This window comes from Prionailurus bengalensis, chromosome B2, assembly GCF_016509475.1.
Source record: "Prionailurus bengalensis isolate Pbe53 chromosome B2, Fcat_Pben_1.1_paternal_pri, whole genome shotgun sequence".
Taxonomy (NCBI): domain Eukaryota; kingdom Metazoa; phylum Chordata; class Mammalia; order Carnivora; family Felidae; genus Prionailurus; species Prionailurus bengalensis.
The window spans coordinates 52180351-52202224 of NC_057349.1; the positions used below are offsets into that span (position 1 = coordinate 52180351).

The window sequence follows — 21874 nt, forward strand, 5'->3', positions numbered from 1 at the left end:
TTTGAGGTATTGAGTCCTGTGTGGAGCTCTGTGCTGACAGTGCAGAGCCTTCTTGGGATTCTCTCCCTCCCTCTCTCTCTGCCCCTCCCCTGTTTGTGTGCACACATGCACATGTGCACAATCCCTTTCTCTCTCAAAAGAAACATTTAAAAAAATTAATTATGAATCCTTTTGGTTTCCAATCTGATATATATGGCAGTTAAATTTATAATTTTTTAAAAATTTGTATTAATTTTTGACAGAGAGAAACAGAGCATGAGCAGGGGAGGGGCAGAGAGAGAGGGAGACACAGAATCTGAAACAGGTTCCAGGCTCTGAACTGTCAGCACAGAGCCTAACCCGGGGCTCAAACCCGTGAACTGTGAGATCATGACTTGAGCCAAAGTCAGATGCTTAACTGACTGAGCCACCCAGGCACCCCAATCTGATATGTGTGGCAGTTAACTTTAAACAAGCAGAAGTTTGAAGACCTTATACTCTTTTGGTTCAAAACTCTCAGTGAGAGCCTTTAAGGTTTTTCTGTAATAGTGGAAACACTTCTATCAATACCTGATGATGGCACAAACCTGGACACAGCAAGGAAATCAAACAATACTGCGTTTTAGTATAGCATGTACTAGTTACAAAATTATTACATTAAATTTGAGGAAAACAATCTGTTATCTTCTGGGTAAGTATATAACAATGGCTCATACTTAGGAAGTTTAAACATTAGGAAGGAATTTGTTTATTAGACAGATGTACATTTATGAATATTAGAAAATGTATCAACGAAAACAGTGTACCCCATGGATTGCTTATGGGTCTGGTATTTTAAAGTATTTGAATCTTTGAATTTATATTATTTCCTACCTTAATACTTTGATTGGAACACTGAAAAGAAAAAAGTCAGGAACTAAAAATTTAGGCATATGCTTTCACTCTAACAGGATAAAAATTAAAAGGCACTGGGATTACTTTTCATATATTATCCAAAGACCCATATTAACTAAAATTGCACAGTCCGTGGTGTCTATTGTCCCAAATATTAACTAGCCATTTTTGAAATTGAGGTTTTCCCTTCCTTTCTAACATTGTAATTCATTTGCTATATTTTCTCTGAATCATCTTCATTTTCCCCCAAATTTCCTTATTAACGATGAAGACAAAAACAAAATGAATGGAAAATTCCAAAAGGGTAAGTCTATTTCTTTAGAGTCTTAAGTCCCATTTATTTAATGTTCAAACAACATCTTGAGTACTTAGGATATGCCAGGAATTATGCCAACCTGGAGAGAAATAGACTGCCTATGGGAACACATTGCAGGGAGTGAGACTGAAAACCAAACAAACAAATGTTTATAATGTAATTAGTATTTCAGTATACTTGTATACAAAGTGCTAGGAACACAAATGAGAGAACAGACTCAGCCCTGGCCATTTGAACAAATGTTTACAAAGGAGCCGCTAACATTTCAGTGAAGAATTGGAGGAGAGATTCTCCAAACAGGGAAAATGGGAAAGGGTGTCCCGGAAGGGAGAAAACTCACACTATGAGAACTATCCCTGAAAGAAGAAAAGAGGGTACTGGACCTGTAGTTTCTGCAGTGGAAGGATAAACACAATCTAAAGAACTGTGTTTGGAAAGACTGGTTTGGCAACCAATTGTGACATGTCTCTTAGGCAATTTTTATACAATGAGTTATATTTGGAAATCAGTCTAAGATCTCTTGATCAGAATGCTTTTGTTAATTAATGAAGAAATTGAGCCATAAATTATTTGCAGATTATGAAGCAAAGAAGTACATATAAATTTAAGCTTCCAACTCAAAAGTTGGATTCTTTAAGCTTGTGAAAATGGCACAAAGATTAAAATACCTACCTTTAATCTAACGTGTCAGTAGTATTTTCTCTAAAATATTTTAGTAATTAGTTTATACATTTGTAGACTGCTTTGATAAGATTTTATTTCTTTTTTTAATGTTGCCCTGAATAATCAAGCAGCGTTCACTTTCATTGACAAAAAGATTCTGGAGCTAGGGAATCCTGTCATTAATTCTGATTAAATAAATAGCCACATCATTTTATAATTACTTTGAGTAAAAAATATCAATATCTAAAACTCATTTCAACCTTTAGCGTTTATTATCTAGCTCTAACAGAGACATTTTACTAAAAAACAGCAACTGCTATTGAATATTTAAAATTCTAAAAGGCTTCAAAAGTAATTTAGGGAAACTATTTGAAAAATGATTTTGTATTAGTCCACAATTACTTAACATGATTATAAAGGCTTAAGTTAAGCCATACAAAATTGAGTTTACCATCCACAAAATCAAAAAATACAATTTATGAAATTAACCTTTTGAATATTAAATGAAATTTTAAATCACTTAGTGTTTTCAAGAAGAATATGAAAGAATCAGTGAGCTCTTATCATTTTGATCATTAGACATCTCTTTCACTATAATAATTTTTACATAGCATGACCTCTTTATATAGGCTCTTTAGAAGTCCATGGTCAACTTAAAATGTTAAAACTCAGACACATGTGTGATAATAGCCGGCTAAAAAGACCATAGGAAATTACATTTTATAGTGTTGGCTCTCTAAAGTTCAAACATCTTTAAAGTCTGAAAACATTTAGTCCAATTTACAAAAAATTGTTATGAAATATCTTCTATTTTAGATTAATTCGTGAACTGTATTTCTTTTTTTTATCTAAAGTTTAATCAATAACATAGGTATAAAATCAGACAGTGATATCATAATTGTCCTACACCCAATATATTACAGCATAGAAAGAACCAGTGAACAGTGTGATCACTTGATCCATATCTATCAAATCACTTTTAGGAAAGTCTTGCAAATGCTATGTCACTCGTGGTGCAGAATAACTGAGAACTCTCTGTCTCAGTATTACTGAAAATATTACCATAAATATTTAATATTTTTGGATAAGTTATTTCTGCAACTCATTATATGTATTATTGCCGATGGCTTGTACCAAAAAAAACAAAACAAAACAAATCCAATAACCCACAAGCCATAACTTCTGGAAGGCACACTCAGTACTCAAAACAAATATATTAATATTTATTTAAATAATCTTTAAAATATGTCTTTGTATATGTTACATTCATTCACACTTCTAAAATTATTCCAGAATTATATACATCGTTTCTTGATTGCTTGATTTGTAAATGCAGTTTCACAGAACATATTCTATTGGAAGGAAACTAACTTCTTTTGTGCACTCAAAGATATAATTGGCTCACCATTCATCCAACACTTAATGAGTATGTCTTGTTTGCCAAACATTTTGTAGACCTTGGGGGATTCATAATTTCTCTTTTCTTGGATCTCACTGCCAAATTCTTGTTTGGTGGTCTGAAAGAAAATAATAATGGAGTCCTTCTTTACAGTCAAATTAATTATAGCACCTTGCCTATTGTAAGATTTTGAAAAAAAATATATATATATATTGAATTTCAGTGTACATATATGTTCTCTCTCTTTTTTTTCTCTCTCTATATATACATATATGTGTATATGTATCTCTCTATATATATATACATATACATATATATACATATATACGTATACATATATACACACATATATATACATACATACATATATACATATATATACATACATATATATACATATATATACACACACATATAACATTTTATTAGAGAGAATATAATAAAATAAAGATTCAAGTAAACTTTATTAGATTCATAAACTTTGAAAAGACAGTCTATATGGAATATTTGGGAACTTTAATTTATTGGTCCATTGAGTCCCTGATAGGTATAACATGAAGGACAAAGTGTTTGTAGATTATAGATAATTAGATTAGCATGTTGGCTCAATAATACACCTTAACTCACTGAGATTAAGTCTTGCCTTGTTAACATAGGACATTATTCTTTGATCTCTGATTTTGGGGACTAAATAAAGATTCACATTTGCTCCGTAATTATTGGTTTGATATATATGCAAGAATTTATTCAGATTGTACCTATTTATTATTTGAGGAGAGACACTAATTTTGAATGGTTGCCAATCTTTAAGATGTTGTTTTATAATATGAGTGCTTGAGTGCAACAAATTTCATGTAACTACATTCTAGGTTATATATAAATGTCTTGAATACATAGAAGACATTGTTCATCAAGTGCAGAGAGACTTCAGAGAAAGTTTCAACCCATTCAACTTAAAATTCCAATGGCATTTATAAGTTTTCAATTAGCTTAGACTCTAAGTACGGAATGAAGAATGTTAAGACTACCATGTTTCTCCAATTATCTATAATAATATTTTTATTAAAACAATCACTCCCAGCTGGCAAGTGTAATTTCACCTGATCAACTTTTCTCTGTGTGGGTGTTCATTATCATACTATGCATTTACCAGCCAATTACATATTTTACCAACTATTTATAAATATACCCACTACAGAATGAGCTTTCTCTCCCATCTGTTTAAAACCCAAACTGTTATCACATAAGCTGATGGTATCCATAGCTGCAATTAAAAAAGAAAAATATTACCTCTCAAATCTACTCTTCTTCACTCAGGTTAGCTGGAGGTAGACCTCAAACGTCTGTCAGCTTCAAAGCTGGGAGCCCATGTGACACCTTCAAAACAAATAAAAGTTCAAAGGCACTCAGGTGCCTGGGAAGTGTCCAGGTCATCCTCACTCCTCTGAAATGGGCTTACCAAATACTGTGCTGGTTGTGGCACTTCAAAGGGCATGGCTGTTATTCCTCCAGTCACTGCTCAGATTCTATCACTTTTTATGTAACTGGCCTGTTTTATGGGATAAACTTAAAAGGAAGTTAGAAACACATGAGTAGGTGTGAGCCAGTTGGGCCACAGAAGAGCTAAAAATGACACCCCAAATCAGTCTCTTGATTGCTCTCTACCAGAAGCACAGGCACCCCGCTGTCCCCTGTGAAGATTACAGTGGAGAAAAACATCTACCTGAGAAGATGGAGTTTAGAAAGAAAAATAAGGAGACTGTTAAACTCAGCCAACTCTAGAAGACAAGGTGATGGACTCAAGATTGTGGAGAATAGTCAACTCATAGATATATTTAAAACATATTCAGTAACAATGAAATGAATGATTGTTCAATGAATATTATCAATTATTGTGTTCATCTTCATAGTTACTGTTGGTTAATCCTGACTGTAAATTGTCCTTACCACATTTGATCACAGAACTGACTCTTCATGCTTCTACGTGCCCTTTCTGAAGCTATGGGGAAAAAAAGTGCATAGAGGTGATAGCATTATCCCTCAATAATAGTATGGAACTAACCTCATTGCCAATATCAAAGCCAAATAAAGCTGCTTAATTTTTAGAAATGAAAAAAATTAAATTTGTATTTTGTTATCATTGAATTAGAATTATATCTAATTACTGCATTTAGTATCCATGGAATCCATGTAGGATGCATTCTATTTCCTGTTTTCCATTTAAGTAAAAGTAACTGGATCACTGTGATATATTCAAATACAAGTATGGGAAAAATATCCTTCAAAGCATTTAAAAAGTCAGTAGAGACTCCTGGCTGGCTCCATTGGTGCAGCATGTGACTCCTGATCTCGGGGTTGTGAATTCAAGCCCCATGTTGGGTGTAGAGATTAAAAATCAAATTTTTAAAAAAATAAATAAAACAATTAAAAGTCAGTAATAAATATATTTAGAAAAGCTAAAAATATATATTAAAGCACAATGTTATTTATTAATTGAATAATTGACTCTTTAATAAAGGCCCAATCTGTGATATGTATCGCCTGTGTACCTAGACTTAATGGCAAGAAATCACTACAATCCTAGAGGTGCTCATGACTAAATCAATGAGATAAATATTAAAAAAATTGTTTAAATATTAAGTAAAAAAACCTTAAGAATATCATTTTTATTAAAAGTGCATTGCATACATATATATACATACAAACAAATACTGAGAGAGAAATTTTATATTGTTCTGATAATCAACAAAAAGAATCATTAAATGTTTGCTGTGTTTATTTTTCGAAAAATTTTCCACCTTCGTACATGGGGGTACAACTGGAATAGCTTCCCATTTCTCCAGAAACTTATAATGAGAAAGAATCACTTGTCTTGTTTCCTATTGCGAATTTAAGTATAGCGCATTCCAAGTTAATTTTCGTTAATTAGCCTAGATAACTTATTTTTGATAAATGAATGCTTGACTTTGGATAGCCAGTGTTAACACACAGTAAGAAATTGTTAGTTGTTATTCCTTTCTGAGTACATTAAATGAAATTAAGACTTTACATTGTGTGTGTGTGTGTGTGTGTGTGTGTGTGTGTGACATGCCTGTGAAGTCATATAGAAGTTAAATGTGTACTTGGAAGGCAAAACATTGACAGACATACCTTTAAAAAATATGTGAATTATAAAACCAGATTTCATTATTTTGGCTTTCATTTCAGGTGAAATTTACCCCAAGATGTATCACATCTGTTTCTTCCTGGTCACGTATATGGCACCACTGTGCCTTATGGTGTTGGCCTATCTGCAAATATTTCGTAAACTCTGGTGTCGACAGGTACGTGATTTCAAATGATTTCTTTATGCTTTGCTTAGGATGTGCTCAAAAGTAAAAGTGAAGAGTACACTGAACCAACATAATATGCCTACTGAAGGACTGTATTCTAAAATGTTGAGGCCCTAACCATGGAAATATGCCTAGGCAATTTTTTAGGTTGATATTTAGGGAATGTGTTTATGAACTGCCTTAATGATTTTAAATTTTAAAACACTGTGATGAATTGATTTGATTTTTATCTAGGATTCATATAAGTTTTACTTTGTCAAATAAATAACGAAAAATTCTTTAAAGTTTCCTGAGACTGTATGTAAAGAATGTTGTCGTCTTTATGAGATTTATGTAGTACATTTTTATTATATGGGTTAAATCTCCAACTTCAAAGATCTTATTATTATTAATATTATTTTAGCACAGTAGAGAGTCAGGCAGAATTTAGAATTTTAGAAACTGTTTATAATACTGATTGGGGATTATTGTAATTTGTTAGGTAATTTTGCTCTCCCAGTGAGTATATTCATTCTCTGTCGCTCATTCATCATTTATTGTATCATATTTCTTTTGCACACATATCTGATAAAAAGCTAAAAGCCCCTGTCCACATCACCGATGAATTCATAGACTAGAGGAGGGAAAGAGTCAGATGCAGAGTGAAAATCATCTTCATAAAGATAAGCCAGATGATCAGAGGAAGGCTTGGTGGATGGGTATGGTATCTAATTCAAAGCAGGAAACGCTTAAGCGGAACCTTGATGATTCAAAGTAAATCAGCAACAGATACATGTAATGGTTTATAAAAGTTTAGACAATGGGTATAGCTTATCCTCTTATACATTTTACCTTAAAATGCCACACCTCTTGGAAATGTATCTCTCTCTTTCTCTAAACTTATTGCCAGCACTGAGAGCTCATCAGGCTTGTGGAAAGCCATGCTGTTAGTCTGTTTGCTCTTATGTATTTTATCCACTGGGAAGAATTTACTGGACCACACTAATTCATTAAAAGGATTCCACAAAGCTTTTCTTTGGTCTTTGAGGGTGAGTCTTAATTTGAGTCTCCTTTAAATTTTGTTAGTCAAAGCAATTTTTCAAGATATCTTTTACTGGTTGAATATGAGTCATGGTTGCATTTTTCCACCCTGTGTCTTATAATTCCAACTTTTTTTTCTTTTCCTCTATTTGTGCAAAGAAACAATTTCTTTTATAATCTTAAAAAATGTAGCTGTTAACAATATTTACGATCATTCTGACCTCTAATTTTTCAACTAAAGTAACAAATGTGTACCCCTGTATAACATGAGTGTTGTTTTATAGGTCCCAGTGATGGTTTCCTCAACACTCTCCACCTGGCCGTGATATCACACATTTTAGGGTGCTTGTTGCTATCGTGCCCACTTCTTGGTAACTGTTATTATACTAGTCAGTATTTGCTACATTATTCTGCTGTTAAAACACAACCTTAAAATATGTGGCTTTGCAGCAAGTTTGTCTCATTGACGTTCCATGGCAATAGTGAGGATGGGCTATGGCTGTGTTCTCCTTGTCGTCTCATTTCGGAACTCAGTCTAAAGGAACAGCACTTCCTGGGACATGCCATTCTGGAACTGAGGGAAAGGGCAAGGAATCTGGAAGAAATATGTACTGTGTCTTAAATCTTTGCTTTGAACTGGCATGTGTTAAGTCTCCTCATATTTCATTTGCCAAAACAAGTCTTGTGATTAACTGGACCATGGAGAAGGGAAGTATCCTACTCTCACAGAAAGACACTGCAAGTGAAAAGGCAGTAGGAATCTTCTTACAAGCTGAGTGAATAATTGGAATGATACAGTACAGAGAATTCAAAACCACAGACTCAGGGTCGGGACTACATGAGTTTAAATCCTGAGTCTGCAACTTAATACATGCATGCATTTTGTCAATTTTTTTAAATTTCTCTGCCTCTCTTTCATGATCTTTAGAGTGGGGTTGCATAGCATCTACCTCTCAGAGTTGTTACACTTATTTGATGAGTTAATTCAAGTGCCTAGAGCACAGAAAGTGCTCATCAATTAAAATACCTTAATGGTATATACTGTTAATCGTCCTTTCAACGGAATCTGCTTATATATCTAAAATAACAAGCCTGTGTTGAATCCATGTATACGATGACTTTCTTAAATAGATCTCTTTCACAGTGCTTTTCAACGTTTATTTATTTTTGGGACAGAGAGAGACAGAGCATGAACGGGGGAGGGGCAGAGAGAGAGGGAGACACAGAATCGGAAACAGGCCCCAGGCTCTGAGCCATCAGCCCAGAGCCCCGACGCGGGGCTCGAACTCACAGACCGCGAGATTGTGACCTGGCTGAAGTCGGACGCTTAACCGACTGCGCCACCCAGGCGCCCCTCTTTCACAGTGCTTTTAAATAACATTAGAATGACATTTTTTTTGTCTATCTGCTCTACTCTACAGATGAAGTTAGTACACTCTAGTCTTTATCTTATATCCCACCAATTTGTAATATACATAGAACGTATCTGTTGCTGAATAAATACTTTGTAAGAAAAAAGTGAGTAGAAAAATAAGAGGAAGTTCTGGGAATATTTAGAAAGAAGAGAACATTGGGGAATTCATTGCCCAGTTGTTCATAGAACAATTCATGGAAAAATTGGAATTTGAAATTTTTCTTGAAAGAGAAAACACTTTTAATGAGTATGTAGGAGTAAAGATATTTTAGATTTCCATTGAGATTCTTGACTAGAAATATTCAGTGTTAAGAGCATTCCCTACTTCCATATTTTTTCTAGTAATGTGCATTACATATAATAGATGCTTATATTGGCTTATTCATTTATTTCCAGATTGACATGACTTTAAAACTCCGTGGGGTACCTAAATCGGTATTGTTCATCATTGAATCCCAAACACTTAATGGTATGGTATCTTGCACAAAGAAAGTAATCCAAAAAATGTTGAATAGATAACTACCAAACTCCAACCAGTTTATTTCTCCATTATTAAAGCTTATAGTTCTTCATTTCTCAAACACTAAAGTGAGTTCAAAATTGTATTGCAGGTTTAGAAATAACCTACATTCTTTTGATGAATTGTTCTGGTTAGCACAAACCACATGGTCTAGGAGATTTGCAGTAAAATGCTTGGGCTGTGAAACTAAAAACATTTACAAAACAGATTGGAATGGAAAATGACAAGTTCAGCTGAGCTCACTTTAGGAGCCACAATAAAGTAAATTAACCCCAAATGGGTGATTATGTAGAATTCTGCTTGAGCAACTCTGAGTTTCCAACTGTTAATGTCTATAAACTGAGTTCCAAGGCATTATGTGTGCCATAGGCTACATCAAGTGAGCCATCAAATGGAGGGCCTATCTTATTTGCTTAACATTACAGATGCATGGAATCTGTTACATACTTTGGAATTTCTAAGTGTAAGATTATTAATGAGTAAAGCATGCGACCTTGTCTGACTTTCTCAAGAACTTCAATCTTCATTAAATGAATTAACTAATGCTTTGCTATAATCAATGACTTAAATTCTTTCTTGATAATGTGACTCAGGAAATTCATTCAGTCTGGAGATTCTACAGAGGCTTCTCTAAGCCTCTTCTTTCTAAGACCTGTTTAATCTTAGCTTATATGACTCTATCAGTGTTCTTACTAGTTCTAGGCTGCGATAATTCAACACTTAAATTATAATCATCATGTGAACTCATGTTAACTCATTCCAAAAATATTTATTAAGCACCCACTATATTACTGGTACTGTGGGATGAACTGGGGATGAATCATACCTGATCTTTGAGTCTGAACTGAATTTCAACTTACCAAGGAATATAACTTTGAAAAAATTTTCCTGTCCTAATTTTTATCACAGTCTTTTCTACTACTCTTTGTTATTCAACATTCGTCTAACAAAACTTAAAATAATTAATATTAGGGGATGATAACTCAGTCCCGTGTGAGAAAATAGACAGCAAATTGTAATTGAGGAGGCAGAATCAAAAGGTGATACCTCAAGTCCACACAGAGAAATAAAGAGCACTAATGAAAGTAACCACATAGGTAAATACAAAAGAAAGTATAAATATTTCTGTTTGTAATACTTTTATTCTCCTACTTGACTTAAGACACAATAGCATAAAGCAATAATTATAAAACTGTATAGATTCAGCTTATAATGTAAAGTATAATTCAAAGGAAAGAGAAGGGAATGAAGCTAGATTGGATCAAAGTTTTTATACACTATTGAAATCAAATTTCCATTAATCCAAATATTGTTTAGGTTGCTAATTGTACTCTCAGGGCAACAACTAAGAAAATAACTCAGAAGACTGTTGTGAAAAAAAGGAAGCAAGATCATTAAAATGGTATACTAGAAAATATCTATTTAACATAAAGCAGCAATGGAGGAATAGAGGAACAAAATAGACTTGATACATACAGAAACAAACAGCAAACTGACGGATACAAATTATTCCTTTTCAATAACTAAGTTAATGTAAATGAATAAAACATGCCAGAGATTTACAGAATAAAAAAACAAACATAAAACGATACAACTCCATGCAATCTACAAAAGACACATCTCATATTCAAAGACACAGATAGTTAAATATAAAATAGTAGGAAAAAACATACTATGGAAACAGTAACCAAAATAAAGCTGAAGTAGCTATAGTAATATTAAAGGAAACTTTAACAAAAACTGTGACTATAGGGATGCCTGGCTGGCTGTCAGTAAAGCATGTGATTCTTGACCTCGAGTTTGTGAGTTTGTGCCTCAAACTGGGTGTAGATATAACTTAAAAATAAAAATCTTCCAAAAAAAATTGTGACTGGGGGTGCTGGGTGGCTCAGTCAGCTGAGTGTCTGGCTCTTGATCTTGGCTCAGGTTGTGATCCCAGGGTCATGAGAGTGAGCCCCACATTGAGCTCCACACTCTGGAGATTCTCTCCATACTAAGATTCTCTCTCTCCCTCTCCCTCTCCCTCTCCCTCTCCCTCTCCCTCTCCCTCTCTCTTCCTCTCCCTGTCCCTCTCCCTCTCTCTTTGTGTGTGTGTGTCCCCCTGCTCTGTCCCTCTCTCCTGCTCTTGCTCTCTGTCTCTAAAGTTAAAAAAATTAACTGTAGATAAATAAGGATATTTCAAAATAATAAGTCGATCTATCAGGAAGTTATGAAAATTATAAACTTGGGGTGCCTGGGTGGCTCAGTTGGTTCTGCATTTGACTCTTGATTTTGGCTCAGGTCATCACCTCATGGTTCATGAATTCAAGCCTTGCCTCAGGCTCTGCTTGGAATTCTGTCTCCCCTGCCTCTGTCTCTCCCCCATTCACACACATTTTCTCTCTCTCTCTCTCTCTCTCTCTCTCTCTCTCTCTCTCTCTCTCTCTCAAAAATAAATAAGTAAAATTTAAAAATTTTTCTAAAAGAATTATAAACTTAGCAAATGAAATCCACAATACATGAAGCAAAAACAGAATTGAAAGGCAAAATCCACAATTCAACAGTAATAGTTGAAAACTTTAGTACTCCTCTTTCAGTAATGGATAGAAAATCTAGGCAGAATATTAACAAGGAAATAGAAGACTGGCACAAAACTATCAACCAACTAGACCTAACAAGTGTCTACAGAACATTCCTTCAAAAACAGCAGAATGCGCATTCATCAAAAGTGCACATGGACTCTTCTCCAGACTAGATCCAATGATAAGCCATAAAGCAAGTATCAGAACACTTAAAATAATGGAAATCATAAAAACTGCATTCTTCTATAATTGAATTATATTGGACATTAACCAAAGACAGAAAATGGGAAATTCATTCACAAGTATATGGAATTTAAACCTTTCACTTTTAAATAACCAAAAGGTAGGGGCACCTGGGTGGCTGAGTCAGGCTTCTGATTTCGGCTCAAGTCATGATCTCATGGTTCATGAGTTCGAGTCCTGTGTCAGTCTCTGTGCTGACACCTCAGAGCCTGAAGCCTGCTTTGGATTCTGTGTCTCCCTCTCTCTCTACCCCTCCCCTGCTTATGCTCTGTCTTTCTCTGTCTCTCAAAAATGAATAAATGTTAAAAAAAAAAATAAGTGTCCTGACCATTATAAATAAATAAATAAATAAATAAATAATCAAATGGTAAAAGAAGAAATTACAAAAGAGCTTAAAATACTTTGAAATAAATAAAAATGAAAACAATACATCAAAACTTATGAAATTCAGCAAAAGAACTGTTTGGAGAGAAATTGATAGTTATATCACCTATGTTCAAAAGAAGAAAGATCTCATATAAATAAACCGACATTCCACTTTTAGAAGTTAGAAATAGAAGAAAACATTAAAGACCAAAGCAAATAGTAGGAAGGAAATAATAAAGCGTAGAGTGTAAGGAAATAGAATATGGAAAATAATAGATAAAAATCAATTAAACTGAAAATCGGTTCTTTGAAAGATACTGACAAGAAAAAAACAAGAAAAGATTCAGATCACTAAAATCACTAGTAAAAGAGGAACATCACCACAAATGTTACAGAAATAGAAAGGGTAAGGGAATGCTATGAATAATTGCATGCCAGAAAAGATAGTAAAAAGATAGATAGCATAAAGTTGACAAATTCATAAAAAGACACAAACTACTAAAATCATCTAAAGGAGAATTAGAAAATCTGAATAGACCTATTATAAATCAAGAGATTAAATTAGTAATAAGAAATTTCCCACAGAAAAAGCCCACTGGCTTCACTGTTGAATTCTACCAAATATTTAAAGGACAATTAATACCAAACTTCCACACTCTTCCAAAAAGTAGAGGAGAGAACACACCCCACATCATTCCATAAGGCCAGAATTACACTGCTATTAAAAGTAGACAAAGATATCACAAGAAAACTACAGACTAATATACTTAAGAATACAGAGTAGTATACTCAACAAAATACTAGCAAACCATACCCGATATGTAAAAAAGGTAATACAGGATGATGAAGCAGGATTTGAAAATCAATCAATGTAATACTACATTAACAGAAGACAAAATCCACATGATCATCTCAGTAAATGCACCAAGAATTTGACAAAAAAATCCCTTTCAAGATAAAAGCACTCCATCAACTAGGAAAAAAAAATAGACTTCAATTTGATAAAAGGTATCTATAAAATCCTACAGCTAACATTATATCTTACAGTGAAAGACTGAATATTCCCCTGCTAAGATCAGGAACATGACAAGGATATCTGATCTTAGCAGTTCTATTTAATCTATTCAATATTGAATAGAACTATATTCTACCCAGGTCAGTTAGTCAAGAAATAATAATAATAATAATAATAAAAATCATCAAGATTGAAAAGTAAGAAGTAAGCTCTCCTTCTTCATAGAGTACATGAATTTGTACATAGAAAATCCTAAAGAATCCACATGCAAAAAATTAATAAACAAGTTCAGTAAGTTTTGAAAATAATAGATCAGTAAATAAAAATTAGTTTCACGTCTATAAACTAGTAAAGAACAACCTAAAACTGGAATTAACAAAATAATTCCACATAAAATAGCACCAAAAAAGTAAAACAGTTATAAATTTAATAGAATAAATGAATAACATATAAAAACATGCAGGATCATTTAAAAATTAAAGAAGGACTACATAAACTACATAAATGAAATGACATTCCATATTCATGGAATGGAATACTTAATATTGGTAAGATAGAAAAATTCTCAAACCAATCCACGGATTCATCACAATCCCTATCATACACCCAGCTGCCTTGTGGATTTTTGTTAGTTTTTTTGTTTTTCCACAAATTGGCAAACTGTAATAAAATCAATGTGGAAATGAAAGATACCAGGAATTGCCAAAATAATCTTCAAAAAGACAAAGTTGGAAAAGTCACTTTTCAATGTCCAATCTTATAAAACTTAAGTAATCAAGATAGTGTAGTATTTGCATACAGATAGTCATATAGGTCAGTGAAATAGAATTCAAAGTCTGCAAAAAACCTTATGTATTTTGTTTTGTTTTGTTTTAATACGAAATTTATTGTCAAATTGGTTTTCATACAACACCCAGTGCTCATCCCAACAGGTACCCTCCTCAGTGCCCATCACCCACCCTCCCCTCCCTCCCACCCTCCATCAACCCTCAGTTTATTCTCAGTTTTTAAGAGTCTCTTATGGTTTGGCTCTCTCCCTCTCTAACTTTTTTTTTTCCCTTCCCCTCCCCCATGGTGTTCTGTTAAGTTTCTCAGTTTCCACATAAGAGTGAAAACATATGGTATCTGTCTTTCTCTGTATGACTTATTTCACTTAGTATAACACTCTCCAGTTACATCCACGTTGCTACAAAAGGCCATATTTCATTCTTTCTCATTGCCAAGTAGTATTCCATTGTATATATAAACCACAACTTCTTTACCTATTCATCAGTTGATGGTCATTTAGGCTCTTTCCATAATTTGGCTATTGTTGAAAGTGCTGCTATAAACATTGGGGTACAAGTGCTCCTATGCATCAGTACTCCTGTATCCCTTGGGTAAATTCCTAGCAGTGCTATTGCTGGGTCATAGGGTAGGTCTATTTTTAATTTTTTGAGGAACCTCCACACTGTTTTCCAGAGCGACTGCACCAGTTTGCATTCCCACCAACAGTGCAAGAGGGTTCCCGTTTCTCCACATCCTCTCCAGCATCCATAGTCTCCTGATTTGTTCATTTTAGCCAGTCTGACTGGCATGAGGTGAGATCTCAGTGTGGTTTTGATTTGTATTTCCCTGATGAGGAGTGACATTGAACATCTTTTCATGTGCCTGTTGGCCATCTGGATGTCTTCTTTAGAGAAGTGTCTATTCATGTCTTTTGCCCATTTCTTCACTGGATTATCTGTTTTTTGGGTGTGCAGTTTGGTGAATTCTTTATAGGTTTTGGACACTAGCCTTTGGTCCGATATGTCATTTGAAAATATCTTTTCCAATTCTGCCGGTTGCCTTTTAGTTTTGTTGATGGTTTCCTTTTCAGTGCAGAAGCTTTTTATCTTGATGAGGTCCCAATAGTTCATTTTTGCTTTTAATTCCCATGCCTTTGGAGATGTGCCAAGTAAGAAATTGCTGCAGCTGACGTCAGAGAGGTTTTTTCCTGCTTTCTTCTCTAGGGTTTTGATGGTTTCCTGTCTCACATTCAAGTCCTTTATCCATTTTGAGTTTATTTTTGTGAATGATGTAAGAAAGTGGTCTAGTTTCATTCTTCTGCATGTTGCTGTCCAGTTCTCCCAGCACCATTTGTTAGAGACTGCCTTCTTTCCATTGGATATTCTTTCCTGCTTTGTCAAAGATTAGTTGGCCATACTTTTGTGGGTCCAATTCTGTAGTTGTGTTCTATTCCATTGGTCTATGTGTCTGTTTTTGTGCCAATACCATGCTGTCTTGATGATTACAGCTTTGTAGTAGAGGCTAAAGTCTGGGATTGTGATGCCTCCCTCTTTGGTCTTCTTCAAAATTACTTTGACTATTCGGGGCCTTTTGTGGTTCCATATGAATTTTAGGATAGCTTGTTCTAGCTTCGAGAAGAATGCTGGTGCAATTTTGATTGAAAAAACCCTTATGTTTATGGTTAATTAATTATTAACAAAAGTGTCTCACAATTCAATGGGGAAAATCATAGTCTTGTCAGCAAATCCTGCTGGGACGACTTTATATACTCAAAATAATGGAATTAACATCACCTTTCACCATATATAAAATTTAACTCAGAGTAGATTGTAGACTTAAATATGAGAGTTAATACAGATCTTCCTCAATGTACAGTGGGGTTACATCCCAATAATGCCATCATAAGTTGAAAATAACCTAGGTCAAAAATTCATTTAATACACCTGACCTGTGTAAAATGTCATCACTTAGCCTACCCTAATTTAAATGTGTGAAGAACACATATATTAACCTACATTTGGGCAAAATAATCTAACATAAAACCTATTCTATAGTAAAGTGTTGGCAGGCGCCGGGGTTAAGCACCCGACTCTTGATCTCAGCTCAGGTCATCATCTCACGGTTGGTGGGATGGAGACTTATGGGCTCTGAGCTAACAGAGTAGAACCTGCTTGGGATTCTCTCTCTCTCTCTCTCTCTCTCTCTCTCTCTCTCTGCCCTTAGCCGGCTGGCTCATGCAGACACGCCCTCTCTCAAAATAAATAAATAAATTGAAAAAAATAAAGTGTTGAATATTTTATGCATTTATTAAATACTGTACTGAAAGTAAAACACAGAATAGGTTTAAATGTATCAGTTGTTTACCTTCATGACTATATGGCTGACTGGGTGCTCGCTGCCACTTCCTGGAATCATGAGAGAATATTTTACCACATATTAATAGCTCAGGGAAATATCAAATTTCAAATTTCAAAGAACAATTTCTACTGAATGTGTATTACTTTTGTACCATTATAAAGTTAAAAAAATCATAGGCCAAACCATTGTAAGTCAGGGGCCATCTCAAAATCTTAGAGGACAACAGATTCATTGTAAGACTGAGGTCAGGCACTATTATGACCTTGTTTTAGACTAATGATTTAAATTACGCCTAACCACAAGCAAAAAAATTTTAAAAATAGATAAACTGGATGCTATTGGAATAAAAACATTCGCACTTCAGAGTATACCATGAGGAAAGTGAAGAGGTGACCCACAGAATCGGAGAAAAAGTTTGCAAATCAAATATATGATAAAAGAAATATAAAAAATATATAAAGAACTCTTATGATTCAACAATAAAAATAACACATTAAAAGTGGGCAATGATTTTAATAACATTTTCTTCAAAGAAAATAAAGAAATGGCCAATAAATACATCAAAAGATGCTCAACAATGTTAGTTATTAGGAAAATGCAAATCAAAGCCACAGTAAGATGTCTCTTCACACTCAATATGGTGGCTAAAATAATTTTTTTAGGATAACAATTATTGGTGAGAATGCAGAGAAATTAGTACTCTCATTATACGGCTGGTAAAAATGGAAACTGATGCAGCTACTTTGGAAAATGGTTTGGCCATTCCTCAAAATCTTAAAGGATTACCATGTGGTAGCAATTTAATCCCTAACTATATACCCAAGAGAATTGAAAACATGTCCACATAAAAACTTATACATTGTTGTGCATAGCAACAGCATCAATAGCAGTCCAAAAGTGGAAACAAATCAATGTCCATCAATGGATGAATTAATAAACTAATTGTGGTATAGGTGTACAATAGAATATTATTTAGCTATAAAAAATAATGAAATATTGAAATATTACAATATGGGTGAATCTTGAAATTATTATTAAGTGAAAATAGCCTGACACAAAAAACTACATATTGTATGATTCTGTTTACATGAAATGTAGAGAATAGGAAATTTTATAAAGCCAGAATGGTTTGTGTTTGCAGCGGGTAGTAGGATGGGGAGATAGGAAGTGACTGCTAAAGGGTTTGGAGTTTTATTTCACGGTGATGAAAATACTCTGGAAGTAGACAGTGATGGGGTGATAATTGCACAACTTTGCGAATACACTAAAACCTACTTAACTGTACCCCTTAAAAGGGAATTTATGACATATAAATTATGTCTCAATAAATATGTTAAAAAAAAAACAAAAAAACAAGAGTTTGTGAGTTTGAGCCCCGTGTCAGGCAGGCTCTGTGCTGACAGCTCAGAGCCTGGAGCATGCTTCAGATTCTGTGTCTCCCCCCTCTCTCTGCCCACCCCCCCCTTCACACTGTTTCTTTCTCTCTCTCTCAAAAATAAACACTAAAAAATAAAAATAACAAAAAGTGATTTTTTAAAGTAACTAAATATGGAGGGAATTCTTTTACAAATTCTTCTGCTCAAACTCTGGAGAAGGAAAAAAGGTTAAACACACAACTCAACATGTTGATGCAATGAGAATATGTAATGGGAATTATCCAAAGGTTGTTTGTGACTAAGATTTTAAGGTCCATAGAAGTATGGAAGCATGAAAGGACCTATTCAGTGAAAACCATTTGTTGGATTGCAGGAAGGGAAGGGGAAGCCAGTTTCTACAAAGAGCTAATTGGGTGATGGAGTCATGTTGAGAGACAACACATCTGGGGATGGACAAAGGACAAGAGCCTTGAGTTCTAGGGTTGGGTGAGAGAATCAGGGACAACAATTATAGCTGCTGTTGTCTGTTCCAGGGTCATCTGTAGAATCTGCAAGTAGATCTATTTATTGCAAGATTGAGAATGAAGTCAAGAGAGGGACAGATTCTTATGAGGAATTAGCATATACATCTAATCTCTAGAAAGGCTGTGCTTTGGGCAGCCTGGGTAGCTCAGTCAGTTAAGCTTTCAACTTTAGCTCATGTCATGATCTCATGGTTTGTGGGTTCGGGCCCTGCATTGGGCTATGTGGAGCCTGGAGCCTACTTCAGATTCTGTGCCTCCCTTCTCTGCCACTCCTCTGCTTGTTCTCTCTCTCTCTCTCTCTCTCTCTCAAAAATAAACATTTAAAAATAAATAAAAGAGCTGTAGTAGGATTAAAAAAAAAGTCATGGAGTTATATGGAAAAAAATGTCTTGTGGGTCTTAGAGCCAAATCATTTTCAAATGGTAATGTAAAAAATAAGAAAAAAATTCCATTGTTTTTGCCAGACACACAGAGGAAGATAGAGATTATTGCTTTATATGAGATAGCATCTACCAAGCATCAGTTGTACTCTATTATGATAAAATGGGTAATGAGCTAAAGGATAGAGGAAAGGTAAAGAAGAGTGTCCTCCTGGAGTGGGCATTTTTCTCTCATCCTAACTCTCAGACTCTTCCAGATGTTAACTTAACCCTTTGCTCCTCCTGCTAGCTAAAATGCATGACATTTTTATTTGTTGACTCCTTTTTCTTACCACCTTCCACTCCCACTGATCTCTCAGCCCACTTTATTCTTATTCAAATCCTATCACTCCACTGAAACATCTCTCAATGAAGTCACCAATGATTTCCAAAAAATGTTTCCTTAAGGATTTCTTGCTTGAGCATTTGCCAGCATTGGGCGGTGTTGTTCGTGGCCTGTTTATGTACCACCATTTCATGGCCCTCCTCTCTGCCTTTCTCCTTCTCTGATTTGAGTAGTTATACTCCCTTTCCTGGCCGTTAAGTGACTCTGTACTGGGTTCCTTCATAACTGCACAGCATTTCATAAACATTTTGCAAATCTGTGTTTCACCTTTCTCAAGAAAATTGCTGCTTTTTTGAATGGGATTGATTGCATTTAATCTATGGATCACTTGGAGGAAAATTGACATATTAATAACTTTAAGTTCCAATTCATTGACATGGTGTGTCTCCCCATTTATTTGTCTTTTTTGATAGTTCTTAACAACTTATATAATTTTATGTATACATATTTTGTCCATGTATTGTTGAAGAATAAGATTACTTGTTCTTTCCATTGAAACTCATGTTATTTTGTAATCGAATTTTCCAGTTGTTTACTACTGGTTTATAGAAGTTCTTTTAGGTTTCCCAGACCTAATTCTAATGTTTAGGGTGTGGTGTTCTGGTACACACAACACCAATGTCAGCAATTCTGACACTATCTACTTGACGACAGATTCCACGTGTTTTAGGGTTCAAGTCCTACAAGACTGCTCTCCCACTTATCACTAATTTTTTTAAGTTTATTTATTTATTTTGAGAGACAGAAAGAGTGAGCAGCAGCAGAGAGAGGGAGAGAGAGAATCCCAAGCAGGCTCCGTGCTGTTAGCATGGAGCCCAATGAGGGGCTTGAACCCACGAACCATGAGATCATGACCTGAGCCAAAACCAAGAGGCGGATGCTTAACTGACTGAGCCACCCCAGCACCCCTGCCCCACTTCCCACTGTAGATGCCAGTCACAAGCCCCAGGCTGTGACCTGTGCTTCTGACAGACCAACCACAGATTGGGGATTCCAATGACCTCCTCTTCAGATTGTTTTAATTTGCTAAAGTGGCTCATTTTTGAAACACTTGTGTTTACTAGTTTATTAAAGTATATGCTAAAGGATACAAATCAACAGGCAGATGAAGAGATACCCAGGGTAAGGAGCTTCCAGGCTCCCTCCTGGTAAACCTCTCACCCGCATCTCCTTACATTCACCAGCCGGGAAGCTCTCTGAAACCCATTGTCCTTTTGGGTTTTTATAGAGGTTTCATTATGTAGTCATAATTGACTAAGTCATTGGCTTTGGCTGATTCAAACTCCAGCCCTCTTTCTTACCCAGAGGTCAGGGAGTGGGACTGAAAGTTACAACCCTTTAATGGTTTATCCTCCTGGCAACTAGCTTTTGACTTTAGGTTCCCTTCTTTAAAACAAGATACCCATCTCACCTTTATGGCACTGAAGTACTTACAGGAATGGTAGATGAAGATCTAGTATATTTTGGTCATCTGAATGATACAATGTATATATATATATATATATATATATATATATATATATGTGTGTGTGTGTGTGTATACTTTATAGATTTCTATAGTAAATCATATCACAGAAATACAACTGATTGTTTTTTGATTTTGGATCCTGCATATTGCTAATTTCATGTAACAATTCTAGTGGAGTTTTGGAGATTCCCTAGGATTTACTTCGTAAGCAATAATGTCCTCAATAAAATCAATCTATATACCTTTTATCTATTTTTTCTTGTCTTCTTGTACTGGTTGGGACCTCCAGTATAATGTTGAGTAGAAGTAGTGAGAAAAGACTTATTACTGCTGTCAGCACAGAGGCTGCTTCAGATCCTGTCCCCTCTCTTTCTACCCCTCCCCACTTGTACTCTCTCTCTCTCTCAAAAAATACTTACAAAAATTTTAATGGTTTCTTAAAATTTATTTTTGAGAAGGAGAGAGACAGAGTATGAGTGAGGGAGGGGCAGAGAGAGAGGGAGGCACAGAATCGGAAGCAGGCTCCAGGCTCCGAGCCATCAGCAGAGTCCCACTTGGGGGGGCTTGAACCCTTGAGCCATGAAATCATCACTGAGCTGAAGTCTGATGCTCAACTGAGCCACCCAGGAGCCCCATCAAAAATAAATCTTTTTTAAAAAAAACACTCATCTTTTTCCATTAGGTAAGATGCCCTTTATCAGGTTGATTAGGTTTCTTTATATTACTAGTTTACAAGTTTACTGAGACTTGTATCATGAAAATGTGTTGAATTTTTCAAATGCTTTTCCTTTATTTTTTGAAATGTCATATTATTTCTCTTATTCTGTTAATATGAAAATTACATTGATTAAACTTTGAATGTTTAATCAACACTGCATTGCTGGAATCAGTCT

General features: G+C 34.9%; 1 protein-coding gene across 2 annotated transcripts in view; it reads left to right on the top strand.

Annotated features, from left to right (window-relative positions):
- Positions 1–21874, top strand: part of HCRTR2 (hypocretin receptor 2) — a 115850-nt gene that overhangs the window by 78397 nt on the left and 15579 nt on the right. For both annotated transcript variants that reach the window (XM_043591671.1, XM_043591670.1), the window contains one exon: positions 6459–6574. In XM_043591671.1, coding sequence (XP_043447606.1) covers positions 6459–6574 — 116 coding nt within the window. The remainder of the gene's footprint in view (positions 1–6458; positions 6575–21874) is intronic.